The sequence below is a fragment of the Squalius cephalus genome (assembly GCF_949319135.1).
Source record: "Squalius cephalus genome assembly, chromosome: 10".
NCBI classification, from domain to species: Eukaryota; Metazoa; Chordata; class Actinopteri; order Cypriniformes; family Leuciscidae; genus Squalius; species Squalius cephalus.
The window spans coordinates 9,885,324-9,905,996 of record NC_137131.1 but is presented as its reverse complement, the minus strand read 5'-3'; the positions used below and the strand labels follow the sequence as shown (position 1 = coordinate 9,905,996).

The following is a 20,673-nucleotide window of genomic DNA, read 5'->3' as shown; positions in this document are numbered from 1 at the left end:
ACTAGCGTAACTGAAAGTTCACACATTATTTAAAACAAGTTAACATTCAGTAATAAAATAAGAACAAATACACAAATTACAAGCAGAGATGAAAACTAAATAAAGTTATTTGAAAGTCTAACAGTATATTCAGGTACAGAAATTAATAATTAAGCCTAAATGTAAAATAACACTATGCGTCACTGTATAAATTAAATATAGTTTAAGCTTTGTTAAAGCTGTATTTTATTGTTTTATTTATATCAATGACACAGAAAACAGTGTATATATATATATATATATATATATATATATATATATATATATAATATTAAGTGTGTGCTGTCACTTTAAGACCGACTGCACGGACCGAAAAAACCTGACAAATATCCGTTTCTTTCTCAGCTGTGCACATATGACATAAACGAGAGAATACTTGTCGAGACGACAATTTTGTGTTTATGTGTCCGTTCAAGGGCAAGAAAACGCGAAAGAGGAATCAATTCTGCATTCGAGCGCTGTCTGAAACGCGCCTCTCCCTCTCTCTCTCGCTGTGCTTTGAGTATGTGTGGCTGTGCGCAAAGATAACGCGCAAGTCCCGGTTTTCGGCTCTTCTTCCACGATTAAAATTGAATGTGTAAATTGGCATGTCAATACACGTCCAAATTATGAACTTTCACACTATGATGGTTAAATTTAGCAGCTAAAGGAGAACTCCGGTCAATTTTAACATTGAGCTATTTTTTTTGTAAATTTGGAGTGCTGTCAGTACAGAGAACAACGACAAAAATCTGTGTTGTCTACACCGTGTTATCCTCTTTTTAAAATTTGCACCCTGTTGACTTCAATGGGGCAAGTTTTAAACCTGCTTTTAGCCTCTTAACATCCTTGATGTGTCATTACAAGTGCACAGCCATTGTGAGTGATTCCTTTAGAGCAGGGTTCACCAATCTCGGTCCTGGAGGGCCGCTGTCCTGCAGAGTTTAGCTCCAACCCCAATTAAACACACCTGAACCAGCTAATCAAGGTCTCACTAGGCATACTAGAAACTTTCAAACAGGTGTGTTGGAGCTGGTTGGAGCTAAACTCTGCAGGACAGCGGCCCTCCAGGACCGAGATTGGTGAACCCTGCTTTAGAGTTAACACGGGTGAATCTGACTGCAGTAGATGTGAAAGATATGAATAAAAATGATAATAATTCAGCCAGCGCACATACCTGTATTTTCTTCCTGTTTTCGGTCGAAGTCCATAGTAGTTGATTGTCGAGTTCACGCGCATAGGTTTAGTACGTACGATCATGCGCCTGAACTCGACAATCGATTACTATGGACTTCGACCGAAAACAGGATGTAAATACAGGTATGTGCGCTGGCTGAATTAACTTCATTTTTATTCATATCTTGCACATCTACTGCAGTCAGATTCACCCGCGTTCACTCTGAAGGAATCACTCACATGGCTGGGCATGTAAAAGCAGGTTTAAAACTTGCCCCATTGAAGTCAACAGGGTGCAAATTTTAAAAAGAGGATAACTCGGTGTAGGCAACACCGATTTTTGTCGTTGTTCTCTGTATTGACAGCACTCCAAATGTACAAAAAATATAGCTCAATGTTAAAATTGACCGGAGTTCTCCTTTAATTCGCGAATCACACGCGTGCCGAACCGAATCTTGTGCAATCCGTTCCACCCCTAGCGCGTTATCTCGTTAAATATCATTGGCAGAATCGTAGAGATGCAGGATTAAGATCGCGTGGGGGGAAATAATATGATATATTCTAAAATAACAGTTGAGTTAAAAACTCACACTGGGTAGTCAGCTAGAATATTTTAAAGTTGCGTGTGAAAAGGTTAACATGAGTCAAATTTATTTCACAGTAATGTAGCATTAGTAAAACATTTGTAGAACATGGCATGAGGTAACTGCACTCCAGTTTATATCCCCCTTAAAGGGATAGTTCACCCAAAAATAAAAATTGTCATCGTTTACTCACCCTCAAGTTGTTCCAAAACGGTATGAGTTTCTGTCGTCTGTTGAACGAAGATATTTTAAAAGAATGTTGGTAATCAAATAGTTGAAGGTAGCCATTGACTTCCATAGTAGATTTCCAATGGCTACAGTCAACTGTTTGATAACCCATTTTCTTCTAAATATTTTCTTTTGGAGGTTCAAAGAACAGATCAAAGAAACTCATACAGGTTTGGAATAACTTGAGGGTGAGTAAATGACCCTTTTTAATTTTGGTTGATCTATCCCTTTAAAGGGATACTCCACTTTTTCGGAAATATGCTCATTTTACAACTCCCCCAGAGTTAAACAGTTGAGTTTTATCGTTTTAGAATCCATTCAGCCGAACTCCGGGTCTGACGGTACCACTTTTAGCATAGCTTAGCATAGTTCATTGATTCTGATGAGTCCAGTAGCATTTCTTTCAAAATCAGAATCAATGATCTATGCTAAGCTATGCTAAAAGTGGTACCGTCAGACCCGGAGTTCGGCTGAATGGATTCTAAAACGGTAAAACTGTTTAACTCTGTCATAAAATTTTCTCTTCACCTTTACAATTCTATGGCTTTGTAACGGACTATCGTTTTTGGTATTTAATTAGAATAATTGTCACATATATTTAATTTATTCTTTCAGAAGATGTAGAAACGAATTTTTTACTTTTACAAGGTTCCCTTTAGGCCATCACTGAGCAGAACATGTCCATCCCTTCATCTACCTTCCCTCTCACACTTTAAGGTTAACTTGCACTTTAAACAGTAAAAACAAACTATCATTTAAAATAAAAATATGCTTTACCAGGCAATCTTCAAAAAGATCATCTTCTTTCTCGCCAAGGTATAGAATGAGGCTGCGGATAACTGACTCGCGTCTCATCTCAATGCTTTGTGTCTGTGAACAGATTTATATTGCATCATTACACAACCTTTTATTCATACACAATGAACTCAATGAAATCAAGTGAGAACACAAAAGCATTCATGCGCAAGGAACACTGATTTGAGTACTTAGAGCAAGGTGACTCTACTTCCTGTTCCTGTCTACCTTGTGTTTTGGCCAAAGCAGAACTGTCGCTGACACTGTATTATCTTCAGTACAGATTCTTTATATTTGAAATTTAAGTTGTAATTTAAGACTAAAATTCTAATCATTGAAATCAAAGAACTTTTGACACTAGCACTATTTTTACTGTTTAATACAGTAAAGCTGATTTAAAGCAATCTATATTGTATAAAAAGCTATATAAATAAACAACATGTGCATGCATATATGAGAAATACATTAAGTATATCTTATTTCCAAAAATGTGAACAAGCACACTTTTGATCAAACACACCTGACTCAGTTTGTCCATAAATGGCCTCAGTTTGGTCCCCACAACACCTCCCTTGGCCTTCATCAGGGCAATAAGTTTTGGTGTGCATTGGTCAAGTCTGAACATGAATCTCTGCTCCAGGGAAATTGTAGTAATTCTTCTGAATTCCTCCTTGATCTAATGTGACAAAATGATTCAAGAGTACAACAGCAGAAATTTGGTTAAATAGACTGATGCAGGGAGCAAGGGTTAATTCTGTACAAGGACTGAAGATATCAACAGTGAAGTGAACAATCCAGCACTTTCTTTTGTAATGTACAAGTCCAAAAGAGAAACACTAGTTTGGCATTTCAATTTTAACTTTGAGTTAAGTACATTTCAAGTTTATTTTTTGTTCATGTGCTAAATCAGTTACTGTAGTCAATATTATTATTACATCAAATTACTGTTACTTCCTGGAGGAGTTGGTAACATTTTTAAGGGCTTATAGATTCACCTACCTCAGCTTCACAAAATAGAGCAGGCCATCTTTCTTTGAAATGCTCAGCAGCTGGACTGCCACTCACAACCTCAAGCCTTCGACAGGAGAATGTTTTGGCCATTTTTTCTTGAATCACCTTGGTGTTGTTTTTCTTCAGTACTTCATTAAGAAGCACCTGTCTTTCCATTTCCAGACTGTCTATACTTTCTCCACTAGGATGTGGAGGGAGATAGTTCACCTCTGCTCTCTTCGGTCTTTTACAGTTTTTGGCAGGATTTTTCTCACCAGGGGACTTGTTTTTCAAGGAGTTGATATCAAGTTCAGGAAGAGGTACTTTACGTTTTCTCAGTTTAGAGCGGTAATTTGCCATCTTGTATTTAAGACGTTGCTGCCACCCGTACATGCCTGAAAATGATGTTTCAGGCTCTCTTAGGCATGGATGCATCTTTATCAGAGCTTCTATAACTGCCTGAATTTGAAGACCAGTAGGATAGGCAGTGTAGAGGAATATTGCTTCCGCAACTTTCTCAAGTATGTCAGACGTTATGCTTGGATTCAGAAGGAGTGTGCCATCCGTTTTATTAGCCATGTTTCCTTCGTGAAGGGCCATTTCAACATTATATGAAAAGGTGGGTATCACAAAATTAGTTGGCCAAGATTGTAATCGATGCTCTGGGGGCTTTGGTAAAATGATGGTGTCAGATGAACTAAGTGGGGAACTCTCATCCTGGAAAGACTGATCCATTGGCAGTGGAAAGGAGGAAGCAGCAGCCTCAACGATGGGACTAAACGTGAGAACAATAGAAGGTTCCATCTTAACTAGTTTGATTGTGTCTTTATCCTTAACCACATCTGTTGATGTCAAGGTGAAGAATTCGTTATCAAAATCTTTGTCCATGTACATAACAGTAAAACTCCCTTGGAGTTGAAAATGATCCTGTGCAGCTGCCAAAAGTTCATCTACAGTGCTAGGGATTCCATCTGGAAGGGTTAACTTGTGAACTTTGGTCTCTTCAATGATAACGCGTAGTTGAGTGGGGGAAGACATCATCACCGCCTTGGGTAAGCACAACTTTAAGAGAAACAAAAGACAACGTCTCAATAAGACAAGATAAAATACTATTTTGAATAAAAAAAAAAATGAAAATAGTATTACAATACAAGGTGCATGTATATTAATTAAGGCATGCTATAAAGTATACATTAATAAACATTTGACAAGTTTAAATATGGAATAAAAGCAATAATGATTCCTGAAGTCACGCAACACAAGTTGGTTTCGAATTATTTGAAGTTGTACTTTACCTAGTTTGACAAACAGATGTAGTGTTTCAGAGAAACCATTCGATTGCCTTCCAATGCATAGGAAGCCAATGGGTATATGTCAGGGAGTTGTGACTGCGCAATGACTTTGATTGTGCCAGTCGACTCCAATTTGAAACATCTAAAATGCTCACAGTACCATGCACTTTGCAGTTTCACTACAAAGACTAAGCTGTCATGAACAACGATGATTTGAAGTATTTCAGCCAAGTCAGGCAACCCACCAGTGGAGCCATACACCAACATCATACCAACAGCATAACTGGTGCCTTGAAATTCCACCTTGTTAGTCAAATGAACAACGGTCTCTGCATGAAATTCCTGTGAAAAAAAATCACGTATGTTCTCATTTACAACCTCTAAAGGAACTCTTGACAACTTTGACACAGAGACAGCAGGTTTTTTTATCTCTGAACCACGGAGATGGTATGCAATCATGGACTGGTGTTTCTTGGCCATAGACTTCAAAATGTTACGGAAACAGCCAGTTTGTCTCACTACCTTCTTAAAGAAGCTGTGCTTAGCTTCAAACCTCATTGTCCATAAGGACACTAGTGGGCCAAATTCTTTAATGAGCTGTGGGTAATGCTCTACAAAATGGTGTTTTGGAATAAACTTCCGGTCTGGAAAAAGACCACGAAATCTATGTCTGTGCTCAGCAATTAGGCTATCAAGGTAACCAATGCTTTCATCTGTATGGTTAGGTGACATAACCAACTCAACAATAGCTTTGAGGGACATCAACAACTTCCATGCTTGCTCCTCTTCCGGCACTTTGGTACCAATCATAAGTGGAAGTAGTCTCAGTAAGCACCAATTTTCATGTGCATTACCACCAATGGTTCTACGAGAGACAAAGGTTGGTGGTATCCTTTGGGGACAATTTGTCCTATCTTTCCACTTATATGGGAAATGCTTGATGATTCTGTTTAGCTCTTCAAGAGAGAAATGCCTCTTCTTTATCAAGATGTCTAAACACAATGCCAATTCTACAGGTACAATACCCTCAAGTAAATCGTGCAGTACATCAGGTGGGTAACCTGTTGTCACATGAAAATGATTCAATCTTTGAGTAATTGCACAATGCCTTTTAACTCCATGGCTATGGGTTTCACTAGCCAATGCTGCTTCAACATCCAACTGGTGTTGCTCTTTTGTTCTACCAGGGAATGCTCCTGACCTCACTTCAATTTCCTGAAATTGGGACCGCTCTCCAACACAAAATCTACAAACGTAGGAACCATTGAAACTTTCAACAAACCCACCGACTGACTGAGCCCCCAGGTTATCCGCAATCACAGAAAATACTGTGCCTTTTATGATTTTTCCCAAACAGGGCACAAAAATGCCATCCTCTTCAAAGGTTTTCAAATCCTTTAATAAGGGCTCAAGCACTCTGGGGTAGCCAAATTTCTGAACATCAACTGTCTTGCACAAAACAGCCAAGTAAATTGATGATAGTGTAGACCTTAATTCGGATGGAATATCAGCCAACACCCAGTAGACGCCTGTTACTTTGTGCTTCTTGCGGGAGGTTCCTAAAGGATTACATATTTCAAAGTCATCACAGTAGAGTAGAAGTGAAAGTCTTAACTCCTCTCCAGATAGAAATGTGTTATTCTTGAAGTGGGAACCATCACGAAAACTACTATACTGACATGAAGAACCACAGTGCCTTGCACTCTTCAAAACCTTCTCCTGAATATCACTATTGTTAAGAATTTCTGACAAGGATTGCAAAATTGGTACATATTGGAATGTACATCCCTCTTTTGCACAAAGAATATACTCCAACGGTTCAACAACAGAGAAATGCTCTTTTGTGTACTTATTTCTCTTGTGTGCTGTGCCAAGAGGACCCTCTTCACTCAAGGCTGCACTAAGAGGATTTAACTGGCAAATGCTATTTACCAAATCTGTGATTACCAATTCTTCAACAGGGCAGTTATGGGTTTTTAATGTGTTATGAACAATGTTTCTGATAACAGGTGCAGATGCTGAACAAGTGATAAACTGAAGCTCATCCACAATGTCATCGATACATCTACTAGGCACATTAAAGATGCAGTCCAATTTGAGTAATAAAGAACAAAGATGATCAACAATGACTTGAACTAAATCTTGACTCTCTGTGACAAGTGTTTCATCAGAATTAACTTCACTGTCATCAATCAACGGACTACTATCTTCTGTTGCCTGACTTGTATACGTCTGTAAAACACTACGTTTAAAATCTTCAAGGCAGTGGGGATTGTGCTTCCTACTTCTATGTGAAGCAAAAGTTGAATATATATTACTACTGTAATCACAGTCATTAAAAACACATTGAACAGTTTCGTGCTTTTTCAGATGTACTCCAAGGTGTTCAAAATATTGCCTCTCTGAGTGAAAATGACATGAATTACATACAAGACATGTAAATGAAACAACTTGCCCTAACTGTTCAGTTTGAGTATGTTCTCTAGACAAATGTGTGCGAAGTGCACCCCAACCTGTAAATGAACAAGGACAATCTGAGTACAAGCAGGGTACTGACCGGCCTTGTCCGGTCTGTAGATGTATCAATCTATAATGCTTTAAGAGCTGTAAACGGTTTGAAGTTCTAAATCTGCATTTTTTGCATGGCCAACTCATATTATTGAAAGCCTACTCTTTTTTCCTTGATGACACCAGTGTTGAAAAACATAAATCTGTCCACTGTCTTGGCTCGTCCTAGTGTTAGGTAAGGTCCTCCTGTAAATAAACAGACACAATTTGTGATATTAAAACATTGATCAATGATATAAAAGTTACATCTTCTCACATTCTACAGTATGAATGAAACATACATTACGTTATTTTTTTATTTTTTTTCATGAAATAGTTTGGAGCTCCATAATCAGCTGTCACCACACACGCAAACTATGTTGCACCAGTGCTATTGTGGTAAATTGAATTCATTCATTGAATACCTAAGTAGATCGTAGAACCATTGCTACCAGGGGCATAGTCATCTTTTTTTAAATCTTTTTTTATAAGGCTAAGAAATCAGATGCACTGCTTAACAACAACCTCTAATTTGTATTCTATATTTTTTTCCTTATGAAAATTGGTTGATTGTTTTATGTACTGCAAACATTTGTACATTGCATCATCATTGATTTTATACAATGTAAAAAAACAGAATAAGGCATAACATATATTTCGCAAAGACCGTTCGCAAAGACCCGCCCCCCTTAGTTACTGTCGCTATGTCCGACAAGCTACGCCGTTCTCACGCAGTGAAAAATACATTGCGGAGCAGAGAGGAGACTGACAACACGCTGACAGACAGGACAGACCAGGTTACTTTTTGGTTACGTTTAATATTAAATAAACATATTAAACAAAGTCTCACCTTTCAAATTTGGTCATTTTTTAAAAGAAATTAAAAAAATAAATACCGTTTTGTGGCTCTTTAATGTGTCGTGACAGATCGCTGTAGAGCTGGAGCATCAGTTAAAGCTGCTCGTGAACCGATCATCTCTTCCTTCTAGTTAATTTAATTATTAGCCTCAAATAAACAAACAAACATAAGAAGGAATGTTGTTTTAACCACGGAAAGACGTCAGTACACTCCGTTTTTCAAGTTCAAATCCTGCCATGTTAATCTACTAACTCTCCTGACTGCTTTGTCGGACAAAATGGCGGATGGCGAAGTATGATTGGTCAGATCACCTGTCAATCAAGCTGCCTGCGAATGGTCATTACTCATCACGTTAGGCCTACTTTAGTGTTTTAAAAATACCACGAGATTGCTTGAAAAATACACAAACCATATATTTTCATAATCGTTATTGCCACTAACGATCTCTACGATCTACTTAGCGCAGTTTTAGAAACGCAGCCCTGCTTTTTTTGAGACCTCATTTATGCACGATTTAGTGCGATTGAAAAAAATCGAATTTTTTACACGAAAAACAGTGCTTTGTGAATCTATAAAACTATTGAAAACGGTTCCGATTAAATATAACTAAGTTAATGTAGGAAGTGAATAGGGTTATAATGTTCTATGGATAACCTACGCGCGTTAACTTAACGTTACTATGATGTCATGTTATAAGATGAGCATTAATGTTTATTGAGTCAAATAAACAAGAATAATCAATCAAATCCACACAGACCCATGTTTTATTAAATGTAAAACAGAAAGACAAACTTACCTCAAACCATAGACTGTAAAAGCCTCAAACACGACAAAAAGCAGCCACGCAGCAGCCCGCCAATTCGTCTCTGATCCAAAGTGCGCAGTTAGATTGTCTTGTCCAAACACGCATGTGCGGATTCAAACGCGCTATACTTTTCGATTAAAATTTACTTAAAATTACTATGTTTATGTGAAGTGACTATGAAACGTTTAAATATTACAAGCAAATATATAATAAGATTTACTCTTTACAACCAGTTAATTTATTACATGAATTAAATGCGTAGATATTTAAAATTTTACTTAGGAAATTCTAGTTCTCATTGAATTTTAATTTTATGAAGTAAAAATTATGATTGTTAATTTAATATATATTACTATACCAAAAAGTTCGTTTTTACAGTGTGGAGGCGCCGATGATGCCTCCTCATATGAATGTGGACATCGTTCGCTACAAGGTTCTTATCTCGGGAAAAAGTGGAGTCGGGAAGAGCGCTCTTGCTGCCCGTCTCGCTGGCCTCGAACTGCCCAAAATGCATTATGAGACCACAGGTAAACAAACCAACACATTTAAAGTAGTTTGTAAAAAAAAATCCTCAATAAATTCATACTAGGCTACTTTAAAAAAAAAATCGTTTAAATGACAGTGATCCATAAGTGATTCTTTTGAACTTGGGGCGGGTCAACCACATGTCAACAAATATTTCAACTTTAATTATTTTTTTTTTTTTTTTTTTAACTACATATAATTAATTTTCTGAATGCCCCACATCATTAGGCAGTGGTACATATCAAACCTCAAACAAATCATATTTTCCCACCTCTGGCATAAAGACCTTTTTTTTTTTTTTTTCTCAGATTTAAACACCTTTTATTCTCATCTCCATAACGGACAAAATGAAATTGGTTTTAAAGTGATTTTACTCAAAACTTGTTATAAAACAAACATCTATCGGCTGCTCATGTGTCCCTCATAACAATTTAATAACTAAAAATGTAACATTTATGGTAATGTTCATATTTGTATGGGACTGAAGTAGACCAATTGTATAGTCCTTGACATGTCAGGTGGTAATCAGCAAGAAATGCCTTACATTTTAATCGCCTTCCCAAATTCTTCCCAAAAATATTAATGTGACAAGGTTGAGAACAGTGTGACGGGGTTGAAGACTATAACAGGTTTGAAGGGACATTGCCTTCAATTTTATATTTTTAATTGTGTCTCTCTCTGTCCAACATATCTGCATACACAACACTGTCTTTCTGCTGATGTGGGTGCCATTTCTGACATGCTTGTCAGTGTTTAAGGTGATACATTACATCAAATATTAAATTTATAACAAATTTATCGGTTGTCATAATTTTGGTAAGTATATCTTTACTGAAACCATGACTATTTTTTTCTATTCTTAATTCATAAATGAAGTGGAAAAACTCAACCCTGTCACAAGTTTTCAACCCTCGAAACAATGAGTATTCGGATATGTGATGGGGTTGAGGTTTTTTTGCTCAAAATGACCACTGCTCCTCCTGTAGTGTAGGAGAGTAGACCATATTTGGCAGCAATGAAGTAAGTACAATGTATATACTTAAAATCAAAATCAAATTTATAAAAGAAATTCATTTTCCATCTTAACTTTGTGATGGGGTTGCATTGTTAAGCATGACAGTACCCTCCCTAACAATAATAAGCCTCAAAAATATGAATAAAAAGTATGATACTACTTACCATCTTCTACACCACTGTTAAAGAGATGTGAATGATGTCATCTCTGGTAAATGATGTCACATATGGGTGGAGCCTAAATTATTATAGGCGAAAAATGGTTGACATGACATGACTTAGGAACACTTTATAGTCTGTTTTTTATAAAATATCTTGCATTTATTAAGAAAAATATTTTTCACAAGAAAGTAAAACAATTAAATACTTACAATATTACCAAAAATTATAGACCCTGTGCACATTTTGTTAAATATTTTCTAAACAAATTAAGTGAAGTGCCTCAGGGACATCAAAATGCCTAGTGTAAAATAGAAATAATCTTGGAGTTGGAAATAAAGAGATATTATTTTATGATTAAAATAATTTTAAAGCAAATAATTATTTTTATTCATAATAATGAACATACCAAAGTAATGTGAAAAGCTTTTAACATTTAATTTTGGTGGACTGAAATATTACCGAATCCCAGGAATTACCCATATACATGCCTCATTAGCGACCTTTTCTATGGGTCACTATACGTAAGCTGTACGCCATATTGGAATGGTCAGAGCCGGTCCGTGAACACTCGAGAGCAAGTTGACTGTGCGTCTACAACCATAGACACATGTATAAATATCTATATTTGCAACAGATTTTGTCTAGATTTTGTTAAACTAACACAATACAACAAGACAAAAGTGTCAGCTAACACGACACTAAAAGTTACCATAGTTTAAAAAACACATAGTTTAATAAATATAAAAACACAAACCAACACATTCTCACCTGTGGATTTAAATGTTTTTTGCAATGTTGTGGCATCACTGATTCTTACTGTAAGTAATGTTCCAAGATGACGGGCACCTATGTATCTGTAGTGGTCGAATGTGTAATCTATGTATACATATCTATTGCTCACTAATGGTGGCCTTGAGATGACCAGCCACATGACACACCTATTGTAATAAGACACTTCTAGTGGTGAATTAGATTAATAATGGATGATGACAAATATTCTTGCTTGTATGGTATTTGAATGTTTACAGTACAATGGCATTGGTAATAGAGTTACGCTGCTTTCCATCCACACCAATAGGTGTCAGTATGCCTCAATAAAAGAACATCAGACCTGTTATTGATTCCTCTAGGCATAGAGACAACAGTGGTCTTCTGGCCTGTAAGACTAAAGGACAGTGGCCGTGTGCTGTTTTTCCGCTTTGAGCTTTGGGACTGTGGGGAAAGTGCCATGCGAAGATTTGACCACATGTTACCAGTGAGCATCTCCAGCACTTACATTCCCTTAAAGCTACAAATTCTGTTTCACATTTGAATATAGGCTGTGATGTTTATGTCAATCTTCTCTCTTCAGTCATGTAAGGAACAGGTGGATGGCATCCTTTTCCTGTTCTCCTTCACTGATCGTGGCTCCTTTGATGATCTTTCAAATCAGATCTCACGGATCACAGAATCTTCAGATCGAGTGGATAAATTGGTGGTTGGCACCAAGTATCCTTCAGCTTTAGCATCTATTAACAATCAAATGAATATGTTGCAGGGTCAATGTAGTTAACTATTTTATATATATATATATATATATATATATATATATATATATATATATATATATATATATATATATATATATACTAACTAAAATATAATTTGGGCCTGGTTTTACAGACAAAGCTTAGGCCCTGTTTACATCTGGTATTAAGATGTTGTGATTTGATAAGATGATAAGATTTGTGTTTTGGTCAATCTGATCTCAACTGGGCGATGCTAAATACAGGTGTAAACGGGGTCTAAAATGTTTTGAGCTTTTCCACTTTCGAACACATCCAGAAAACACAACAAAATTACTAAAACTGTAATGCCTGGCTTCACAGTCGAGGCTTAAGCCTAGTAGTCCCAGACTAAAATGCATGTTTGAGCTGTCTTATCTGAACGCAACTTGCTCTGTCATTCTTAAAAGATGCATACCAGTAATATTATTTTCTAAGGCACACTCATAAAAGCTACTTCAATGTCCAAACTGAACTAAGGCCTAATCCTGGCTTAATCTAAGCCATGTCTGCTAAACCAGGACTAAGTTAAAAATGGAAAATATTAAAATAAAAACTAATTTAAAATATTAATAAAATCTATTATTGTATCTTAACTATACTAAAACTAACATTGATATGTTGTTGTAACAGCTTAAAGGTATATTTTTATGTGACATTGTTTTGGCCCTTAACAGTGAAGATTTGACTTATTTATGCACACAGACGTGACAGAGAGTGACATAGCACATTTTCAAGAGGTGTGGGGTCTTCCGGTCTTCCGAGTGGGAGGTGATGTGAGTGCGGGGCTTGGTGAAGTAGCGCCCCTCCTAAATGCTCTTGCAGAACATCTGTGGCACCAGGACTGTATGGCTGCTTCAACTGTCTCCATCTCCCCACAGGCTGCTCTTAGAGAAACAGGCTCAGAGATCATTGTATAGCTTGAATGTGTATTGTAGATCAATTTCACATGTATTGGTCAGTATAAGGCAAAACTCATGGATGGACTATGCTGCTATGGAAATACCCTGAATACCCGATTACTTGAAGTATTATTTGGTTACTAAATGCCTACAAGTTTATTAGCCATTTCAGTCCACTGACAAGTGCAAATATCTGTGAGACAAGAAATAGTCTTTTAAATTGTGATAAAAAAGTCACATAATTAGTCTGCTTAGACAGCTGCAAGAAATAAATTGTTGTATGCATATATTCATAGACCTCAGATCATATATATTGAAGTCAAAAACCATTTATGTTTTTGTTTGTTAACCCAAATTATGACATTTAAAGTAAAACAGTTTAAAGGAGAAAGCAGATTCAAGTTCCTAAAATGCTCAAACATACACTCATGCATTAGGTCTTCACTTCTTTGATTGAATCCATGATTACCGGGCCTTTTGCTGTGTGTTTTTGGGCTTTAATACTCAACAAGCCACCTTTCCCAATTGAAGATGTGACTGACATTGGATCCACATCAGCAGGGAATTGGCACTTCTGACAAACAGCGTCCACAATTGTGCCATCTGATGCCAACTGATTCATCAGGTAGGGAAAATGGAAAAGAAAAGAAATGAAACCAAACATAAGAACTTAAGAGCAAAATAAAATAAAAACATGCCTAGAGATTTCAATCCTATCCAATGCTAAATTATCTATAGAGCCATTAGTTTATTTTGCTTACCTTTTCCGCACATACTTGTATAGTATTATTGGTGGAGGTTACAATAACTTCTTCTGGTGCAAACTCACTGACATTCACTGTGAATATATACATATCTCCAACAGTGCAAATTCCCCCCTTTGAAAAACAGATATTCATGGTTAGTTATAAGTTATATATATATATATATATATATATATTCATATTAATATGTTCATTGTGTTAGAAGTTTGAATAAATTTTTTGCAGAGGTCTACAAACACAATATTTAAAGGAATTATTATTACAAAACTTACCTTTGAATCACCACTTGCCATTGTAGATTTGTTTGGTTAGAAAGGAAACAAAGGACACTTAATCCAGCTCTTTAGTTCACTTAATATTTTGTCTGCTTTGTAATCAGTAAGCTTTTCATGCTCAATTTCTCAGTGAAATTGTCTAGATAGAACAATGTGATGCTACTTTTATACCACAGCCTGGTTTTGGGTGAGGCTTGTATGATGTCTATGTGCAAAATGTATCATATAATAGAGAGAAGAGATTCATCTTGTAGGATGATCATAATATCCCCTGTCTGGTCAGCACTGCATTAAAATGGTATTTTAGAGAGTACCTTAGAAATTTGGAACAAAAAAAAGTATAATGGTAAAACTAAACGATATGTTATATCGATATGATAATTTGATCATGACTGAATAAAAATTAGTCTCAACCTAGCAACAAATTTAAATTAACAACAGAGAGCTGATGCGAAATTCCACATCTACATTACAGCTGTCATATCAATACTAAATAACCAGAAGTTCCCTTGTCGTTTTTCGTGTACGTGATGGAAAGTTAATATAAAAGGGTAGAATAAACAGACCCCTAACTCACTTAAAAATCTTCCCTTCGCTTCGACATTCAACTCAACTCTTTCTGGGACTTTTATTCTAAAACGCTCGCAGGTGTGGTGGCCATTTTGCAAACCGCCTTACTACCTCTAGCTTCATCTCGTCTTCCGTAATCCAGTTCATTGACGAATTTTGTCGGCGGGCTTTTTTAACGTGACAGATATGCACATCTGAAAACTGTTTTCATCTAAAAAATAATATTACGACACACTCGTAACCCACACAGCTGTTTAACCAGATCCAGATCTACTCGCTGTTTTTAACTAGACGATCCCTAACGCCTGGCCAGGCAGAAAGGCCACAATGAAACTCACAGACAATGTGCTGCGGAGTTTTAGGGTTGCGAAGGTGTTCCGAGAGAATTCGGACAAAATCAACTGTTTTGACTTCAGTTCAAACGGCGAAACAGTAATATCGAGTAGCGATGATGACTCTATTGTCTTATACGACTGCCAGGAGGGAAAGTAAGTCGCTTATAAGTTACTCAATGTGATTTTACTACAATTGTGGTGTTGTACTAATTCGGTCTTAACCGCAGTTTTAAAACACTTATATTGATTACAGGCGCATTACTGTGAGATATGTGAAAGGTCAAGATCATCTACTCCCGTAGTAATAAAGGAGATATATGAAGTTTACTGTTCATAGCGAATGGTTTGAATGTGTTTATGCACACTAACGTTAGCGATGTCCGATTCGTGAACGATTCTTTTATTTGAGTCGGATCTTTTCAATGAATCAGTTGAACCGGTTCACTGACTCTCCATTTTTACCAACATACCAAAACCAATTCTCTTCATACGCATTTAGTATTGTTTATAAATGCAAATTATAATTTAGTTCCAAGTTCATTTTGTAATAAAAATCGTTGTTAAGAGCGCTGGTATGGCTTAATCTGAATTATTTAATGTAAATGTCACGTTCGGACGTCAATGACCACGTAATGACATAAAAGAATCGCTTATCCTTTAACCGGATCTCTTTGAAAGAACCGATTCGCGTAAACGAGTCAAATATACAGTGCAATAGAGGTCGCGTGCTAACTGTTAGCATTCACGCCTTCTTCTGAGATAAATACCCGCCTTGTGACTGTAGTCAAATATATTGTTTTTAAGGTGAAGTGTGCCGTGTATATATACAGATATTTTATGTATCTAAATAAGACACCAGATTAACATTTATTTCCTCTTCTGTTCTCTAAATCAGACCCAAACGGACGCTTTACAGTAAGAAGTATGGTGTGGATCTCATCAGATACACCCATGCCGCCAACACTGTCGTCTACAGCTCTAACAAGATTGATGGTAGGACTCTATAAAATTTCAGTATGATGTTGTTTTTCACTTCCTATGCCGTTCTGGTTTGCTACGATGTGGATAAATTATCCAGACGTTTATGCAGAAGTATGTTGTTTAGTATAATTATTATTAGTCATTTTTTTTTACATATGACAGCAGTGTCCTGCAACGTGATATGCTTTATTTCACCCAAAAAATAGATTATTTTTATCACATTTTATTTATACATACTTTTTTTGTTCAATTACGTGCAGTTTTATGACTTTATATTAAATGAGAGATTAAATGGCATATTTGTAACTCTAAAAATTAATGTCAATTTTTTTGTTTGATTGTGGTTTTCTCCTGATGTTTGTGTGAGGCTGTGTCTACCTGTGCCTGCTCTGGGTTGAGGTAGTTGTTTGTACAGTTTTTAGGGTCTGTTATTCTGCCCTGTTAAGGAGCTAACTGTACAGACTACTGCCTTGCCCAGGGTTGAGCCCATTCATCCGACAGCATATACCATACATTTGACACATTCTCTTATAAAGTCTTGTTTTTGTAGCTTTACTTTGAAATTTGATATTTTCTTCTCACTACCAATGTGGTTCTACAGACACTATACGATACCTGTCTCTACATGACAATAAGTACATTCGCTACTTTCCTGGACACAATAAGAGGTGAGAATTAAATTGTCTATTCTTGGTTTCATACTTTTTTCTATTTGCTTATTGGCTTTTGAGTTATAGTGCTTATTATATTGTATGCTATTTCAGGGTTGTTGCTCTGTCTATGTCTCCTGTTGATGACACATTCATTTCTGGCTCACTTGATAAAACTATTCGCCTGTGGGACCTTCGCTCACCTAACTGTCAGGTAAGCAGTATTTTTATTTTGGGTTGGTGTTTTTCTTGATGGTCTGTCTTTGATTCTAATCTTGGTTGTGTTCACAGGGCCTCATGCACCTGCAAGGGAAACCGGTGTGTTCTTTTGATCCTGAGGGGTTGATTTTTGCTGCGGGAGTGAACTCAGAGATGGTCAAACTTTACGATCTACGGTCCTTTGATAAGGTAGCACCGTATAAAACTGCATCCAAGAAGCTGTAATGATATCTGACTTTAAATGGTAAAAATTAATACATTTGTATCCCACCTCAGGGCCCATTCGCCACATTTAAACTACAATATGAGCGAACATGCGAGTGGACGGGTCTCAAGTTCAGCAATGACGGAAAGCTCATTCTGGTCTCCACCAATGGAGGAACGCTCAGAGTGCTGGATGCTTTCAAAGGAGTTGTGCTCCACTCGTTTGGGGTGAGAAAATAGTTCCGTTTTGAATAAGTTTTGTCCAAGTTTGTTTAAGTGTTTAATGGAGTGTCTCTCTTCCTTACTGCAGGGCTATAACAACAGTAAAGGTGTCATTCTAGAGGCTTCTTTCACACCAGACTCTCAGTTTGTCATGATCGGTAAGTCTTCACCAACGCTCCTCAACGGATTGAGAAAGGACTAGAAATGAGTTCACAGAGAGTGATGCCTGTCTCCTCAACATTTGGATTTTTAGGATCAGAGGATGGGAAGATTCATGTGTGGAACGCTGAGAGCGGGATGAAAGTAGCACTTCTTGATGGGAAGCACACTGGTCCGGTCACCTGTCTGCAGTTTAACCCCAAATTCATGACCTTTGCCAGTGCCTGCTCTAACATGGTAAGGCTTAACCATAAGGTAGAAACTTATCTGAAATATTGGTTATAGATGGAATTTGTGCACTTTTTCCACAATTTCTGCACTGGTTTTGAGGGAGTTATGCATTAGCATTCCTGTTCATCTCCATAAATTAAGGCAAATTATGAATTTTATAGGTTTTAGAATTAATTTCGATTACGTAATCGCTCAAAGCTGCGATTACAAAAAAGTCCACTAACATTATTCTGCATGCTTAAGAGGTGTGTTTAGAGCATGTTACGTTGTGAGGCGAATCACGACTACTTCAGAGAACCCAGCACAATAGGAACTACCAGTGGCGTAAGTGTACGCTGAAATAAAAAGTCTCTCACCACAGAAAAACAGCCTTTCCTGTCCTGTCAGCTGTTATACTGCGCTATTGGCACGCACTTTTTAATTGCACGCGCAAATTCGGAGGGGCACGCTGTATATCGCTTCACTATATATAAAGTGTAAAATACCAATAAATCACTTTACTGGTACATCATGTGTTTGCTGAGAAGCATTTGCATGCAGGTATGATGTTCATTCTATTCATCAGGAGCAGTTTCCACGTGTCATCAACAGTCCTTGTTAGCACTGTGTATTCACCGTGGTAACTGTTGTTTCCATAACCCCAAAATGCCACTTTATTTTCATTTTATGTTATTTTGTATATTTTTAAATGACTGGGGTGGCTCATACCAACATTGTATTAACAAAACTGCTATTTAATAGCTTTACCTCATAGGCCTACTATTTATTTATCAGTATTAGTCATATTCTTACAATTTATGTGTATGTTAAGTAAAGGGGGTCAGAACTTGTGTGTAAACAAATTTATCATAATAGGCCTATATAATTCCTAAAAAAAGAAGGCTTGATGACCATGGGAAAATGTAGGTCCCATAGCCAAACGAGAACCACTGGTATAAAGCTATTCAAAACATCATTCAATGTAAATTGTGATAATCGTAATTAATAATCGACAATTATGATTTGTCATAATCGTGCATCCCTATTTTGAGAGAACTTTTCCATCATCCAGTTAAAATTTATGTTATCACTGCGTGTATGCTGCATCAAAGAGGCATGTGCACTCTGATGTGACTGACTTTAAGTATTGAGACTTATTTCTAAGTGAAACTAAATATTGAATGATAAAAAATAATGACAGGCCTTGATTTAAAGCTGATTTTGACTTGAGATTGTGAAAAAACACATTTTTCTGTAGATTAATTTGCACGAAAGAACGAATATTATAGACGTAATTAAAGAACAAACACAAACAAGTGCAAAGAGGTTCCAAAGCATTTCAGTATATATAAATATATATATGATAAAAAAAAAAAAATCACTCAATTTTCTGTGCCATATTCCCCTGGAGGTCTGGTTATAACTATAAATACTGCAGTAGTCACTGTGCACCAGTTTACAATAACTTGATATGTCCATTAAATTCTCACTTCCACAGGCGTTCTGGTTACCCACGATTGATGACTGATGGGCAGCTGTCAGTGTCGTGTTCTTCCAGCAGGTGGCAGCATTCACTCTTCTCTTGGCACACATGGGTTTGTGTGAATGGGACTTAGGACTGTGAGTCCTAGGACTTTTGGACTGTAAATAAATTGGCCTTGATGCCAAGTTGTATTTCCTTGTTGTTTATTTTATATCTGTATTAAAACTTTTTTTGTAAAACATTGTAAAGTAATTTGTTAACATTTCTCTTTTGTTTGAGGTTGCAACAAAATGCTCGATAAAATTGGCTTGTGTGAGAGGTGATGTAAAACATTTTTGCAGACCTGATCTTAGCTAATCAAAATAAAGCAGAACGCATATGTAGATTTAGTATCTTGTGCAGTCTGAAGAAATGTCAATGAAACATTTTTTAAAATAAATGTGTTTATACAAATGTCCAAAGATATGGTTTTGAAGCCTTTCCAACATTTAATAATCATAGCTTGATGATTGTACCTGTCTGTGAGTGAAAATTTATTTTATGCAAGGTTTCTTTTACATACTTTTCTTTTATAATACCAGCATTCTTGTGAATTGCTTATAAAAACAGAAATCTGATAACCAATATCCATTGATCACCCTTCTCTCAAGTTTGATTTTTTTTTATTAAAGTTACTTTGCACTTAATGAGGAAACTTAATGAGTTTAGTTTTGTGGGGGAAAGGGGAGAATGTGAGTTAATTCAATACTTCAAATGAAGATTGTGCAGTTGTAGCTATGTTTTATTTTTAAATTCATTCAATATAGGTTATTTTGCAGCCAAATGGGTATATTTCATTAGTTTTCTCAGTTTAGTTGTCAGAATTACCAACATGGGCACTTTAGGGTTAAGTTTTATTAACAGGCTTCAACTTTTTTTTCTTTTAAGAAAGTCAAATTAAAACTCCCGAACTGTTTAAAATGACTGCATTATTATTGTTTTCTGCATGTTACTTTTCAAATTCCAGCCTTTCGGTCTTAAACTATGAAATCCATAATATAATTTTTAATGTTTTTAAAACTGAAAATATAAACGAAGAGTGAAATAAGCTGTTTTTTAAATTTGATATGACTAATGTTTGCCCCAATAAAGAGTTTTAAAAAGTGTGTACAAAGCAGTTA

At 36.4% G+C, this 20,673-nt stretch overlaps 3 protein-coding genes across 4 annotated transcripts in view; 2 read left to right on the top strand and 1 right to left on the bottom strand.

Moving 5' to 3' along the window:
* synprb (synaptoporin b) overlaps nt 1-20,673 on the bottom strand; it is a 223,836-nt gene that overhangs the window by 107,278 nt on the left and 95,885 nt on the right. The window lies entirely within an intron of this gene.
* LOC307166094 (ciliogenesis and planar polarity effector 2-like) lies at nt 9,682-13,829 on the top strand. 2 transcript variants are annotated; one of them, XM_079884236.1, is made up of 4 exons: nt 9,682-9,821; nt 12,126-12,250; nt 12,347-12,483; nt 13,222-13,829. In XM_079884236.1, the coding sequence occupies exons 1-4, from the start codon at nt 9,686-9,688 to the stop codon at nt 13,457-13,459; spliced, it is 636 nt and encodes a 211-aa protein (XP_079740362.1). In that variant the 5' UTR covers nt 9,682-9,685; the 3' UTR covers nt 13,460-13,829. The 2 variants fall into 2 exon arrangements, with proteins under 2 accessions (XP_079740362.1, XP_079740361.1); XM_079884235.1 differs by having other exon boundaries at nt 12,105-12,250.
* On the top strand, nt 15,157-20,668 carry wdr82 (WD repeat domain 82). The gene is made up of 9 exons (XM_079884234.1): nt 15,157-15,538; nt 16,281-16,378; nt 16,968-17,034; nt 17,131-17,230; nt 17,308-17,424; nt 17,512-17,667; nt 17,750-17,819; nt 17,915-18,057; nt 19,529-20,668. The coding sequence occupies exons 1-9, from the start codon at nt 15,378-15,380 to the stop codon at nt 19,556-19,558; spliced, it is 942 nt and encodes a 313-aa protein (XP_079740360.1). The 5' UTR covers nt 15,157-15,377; the 3' UTR covers nt 19,559-20,668.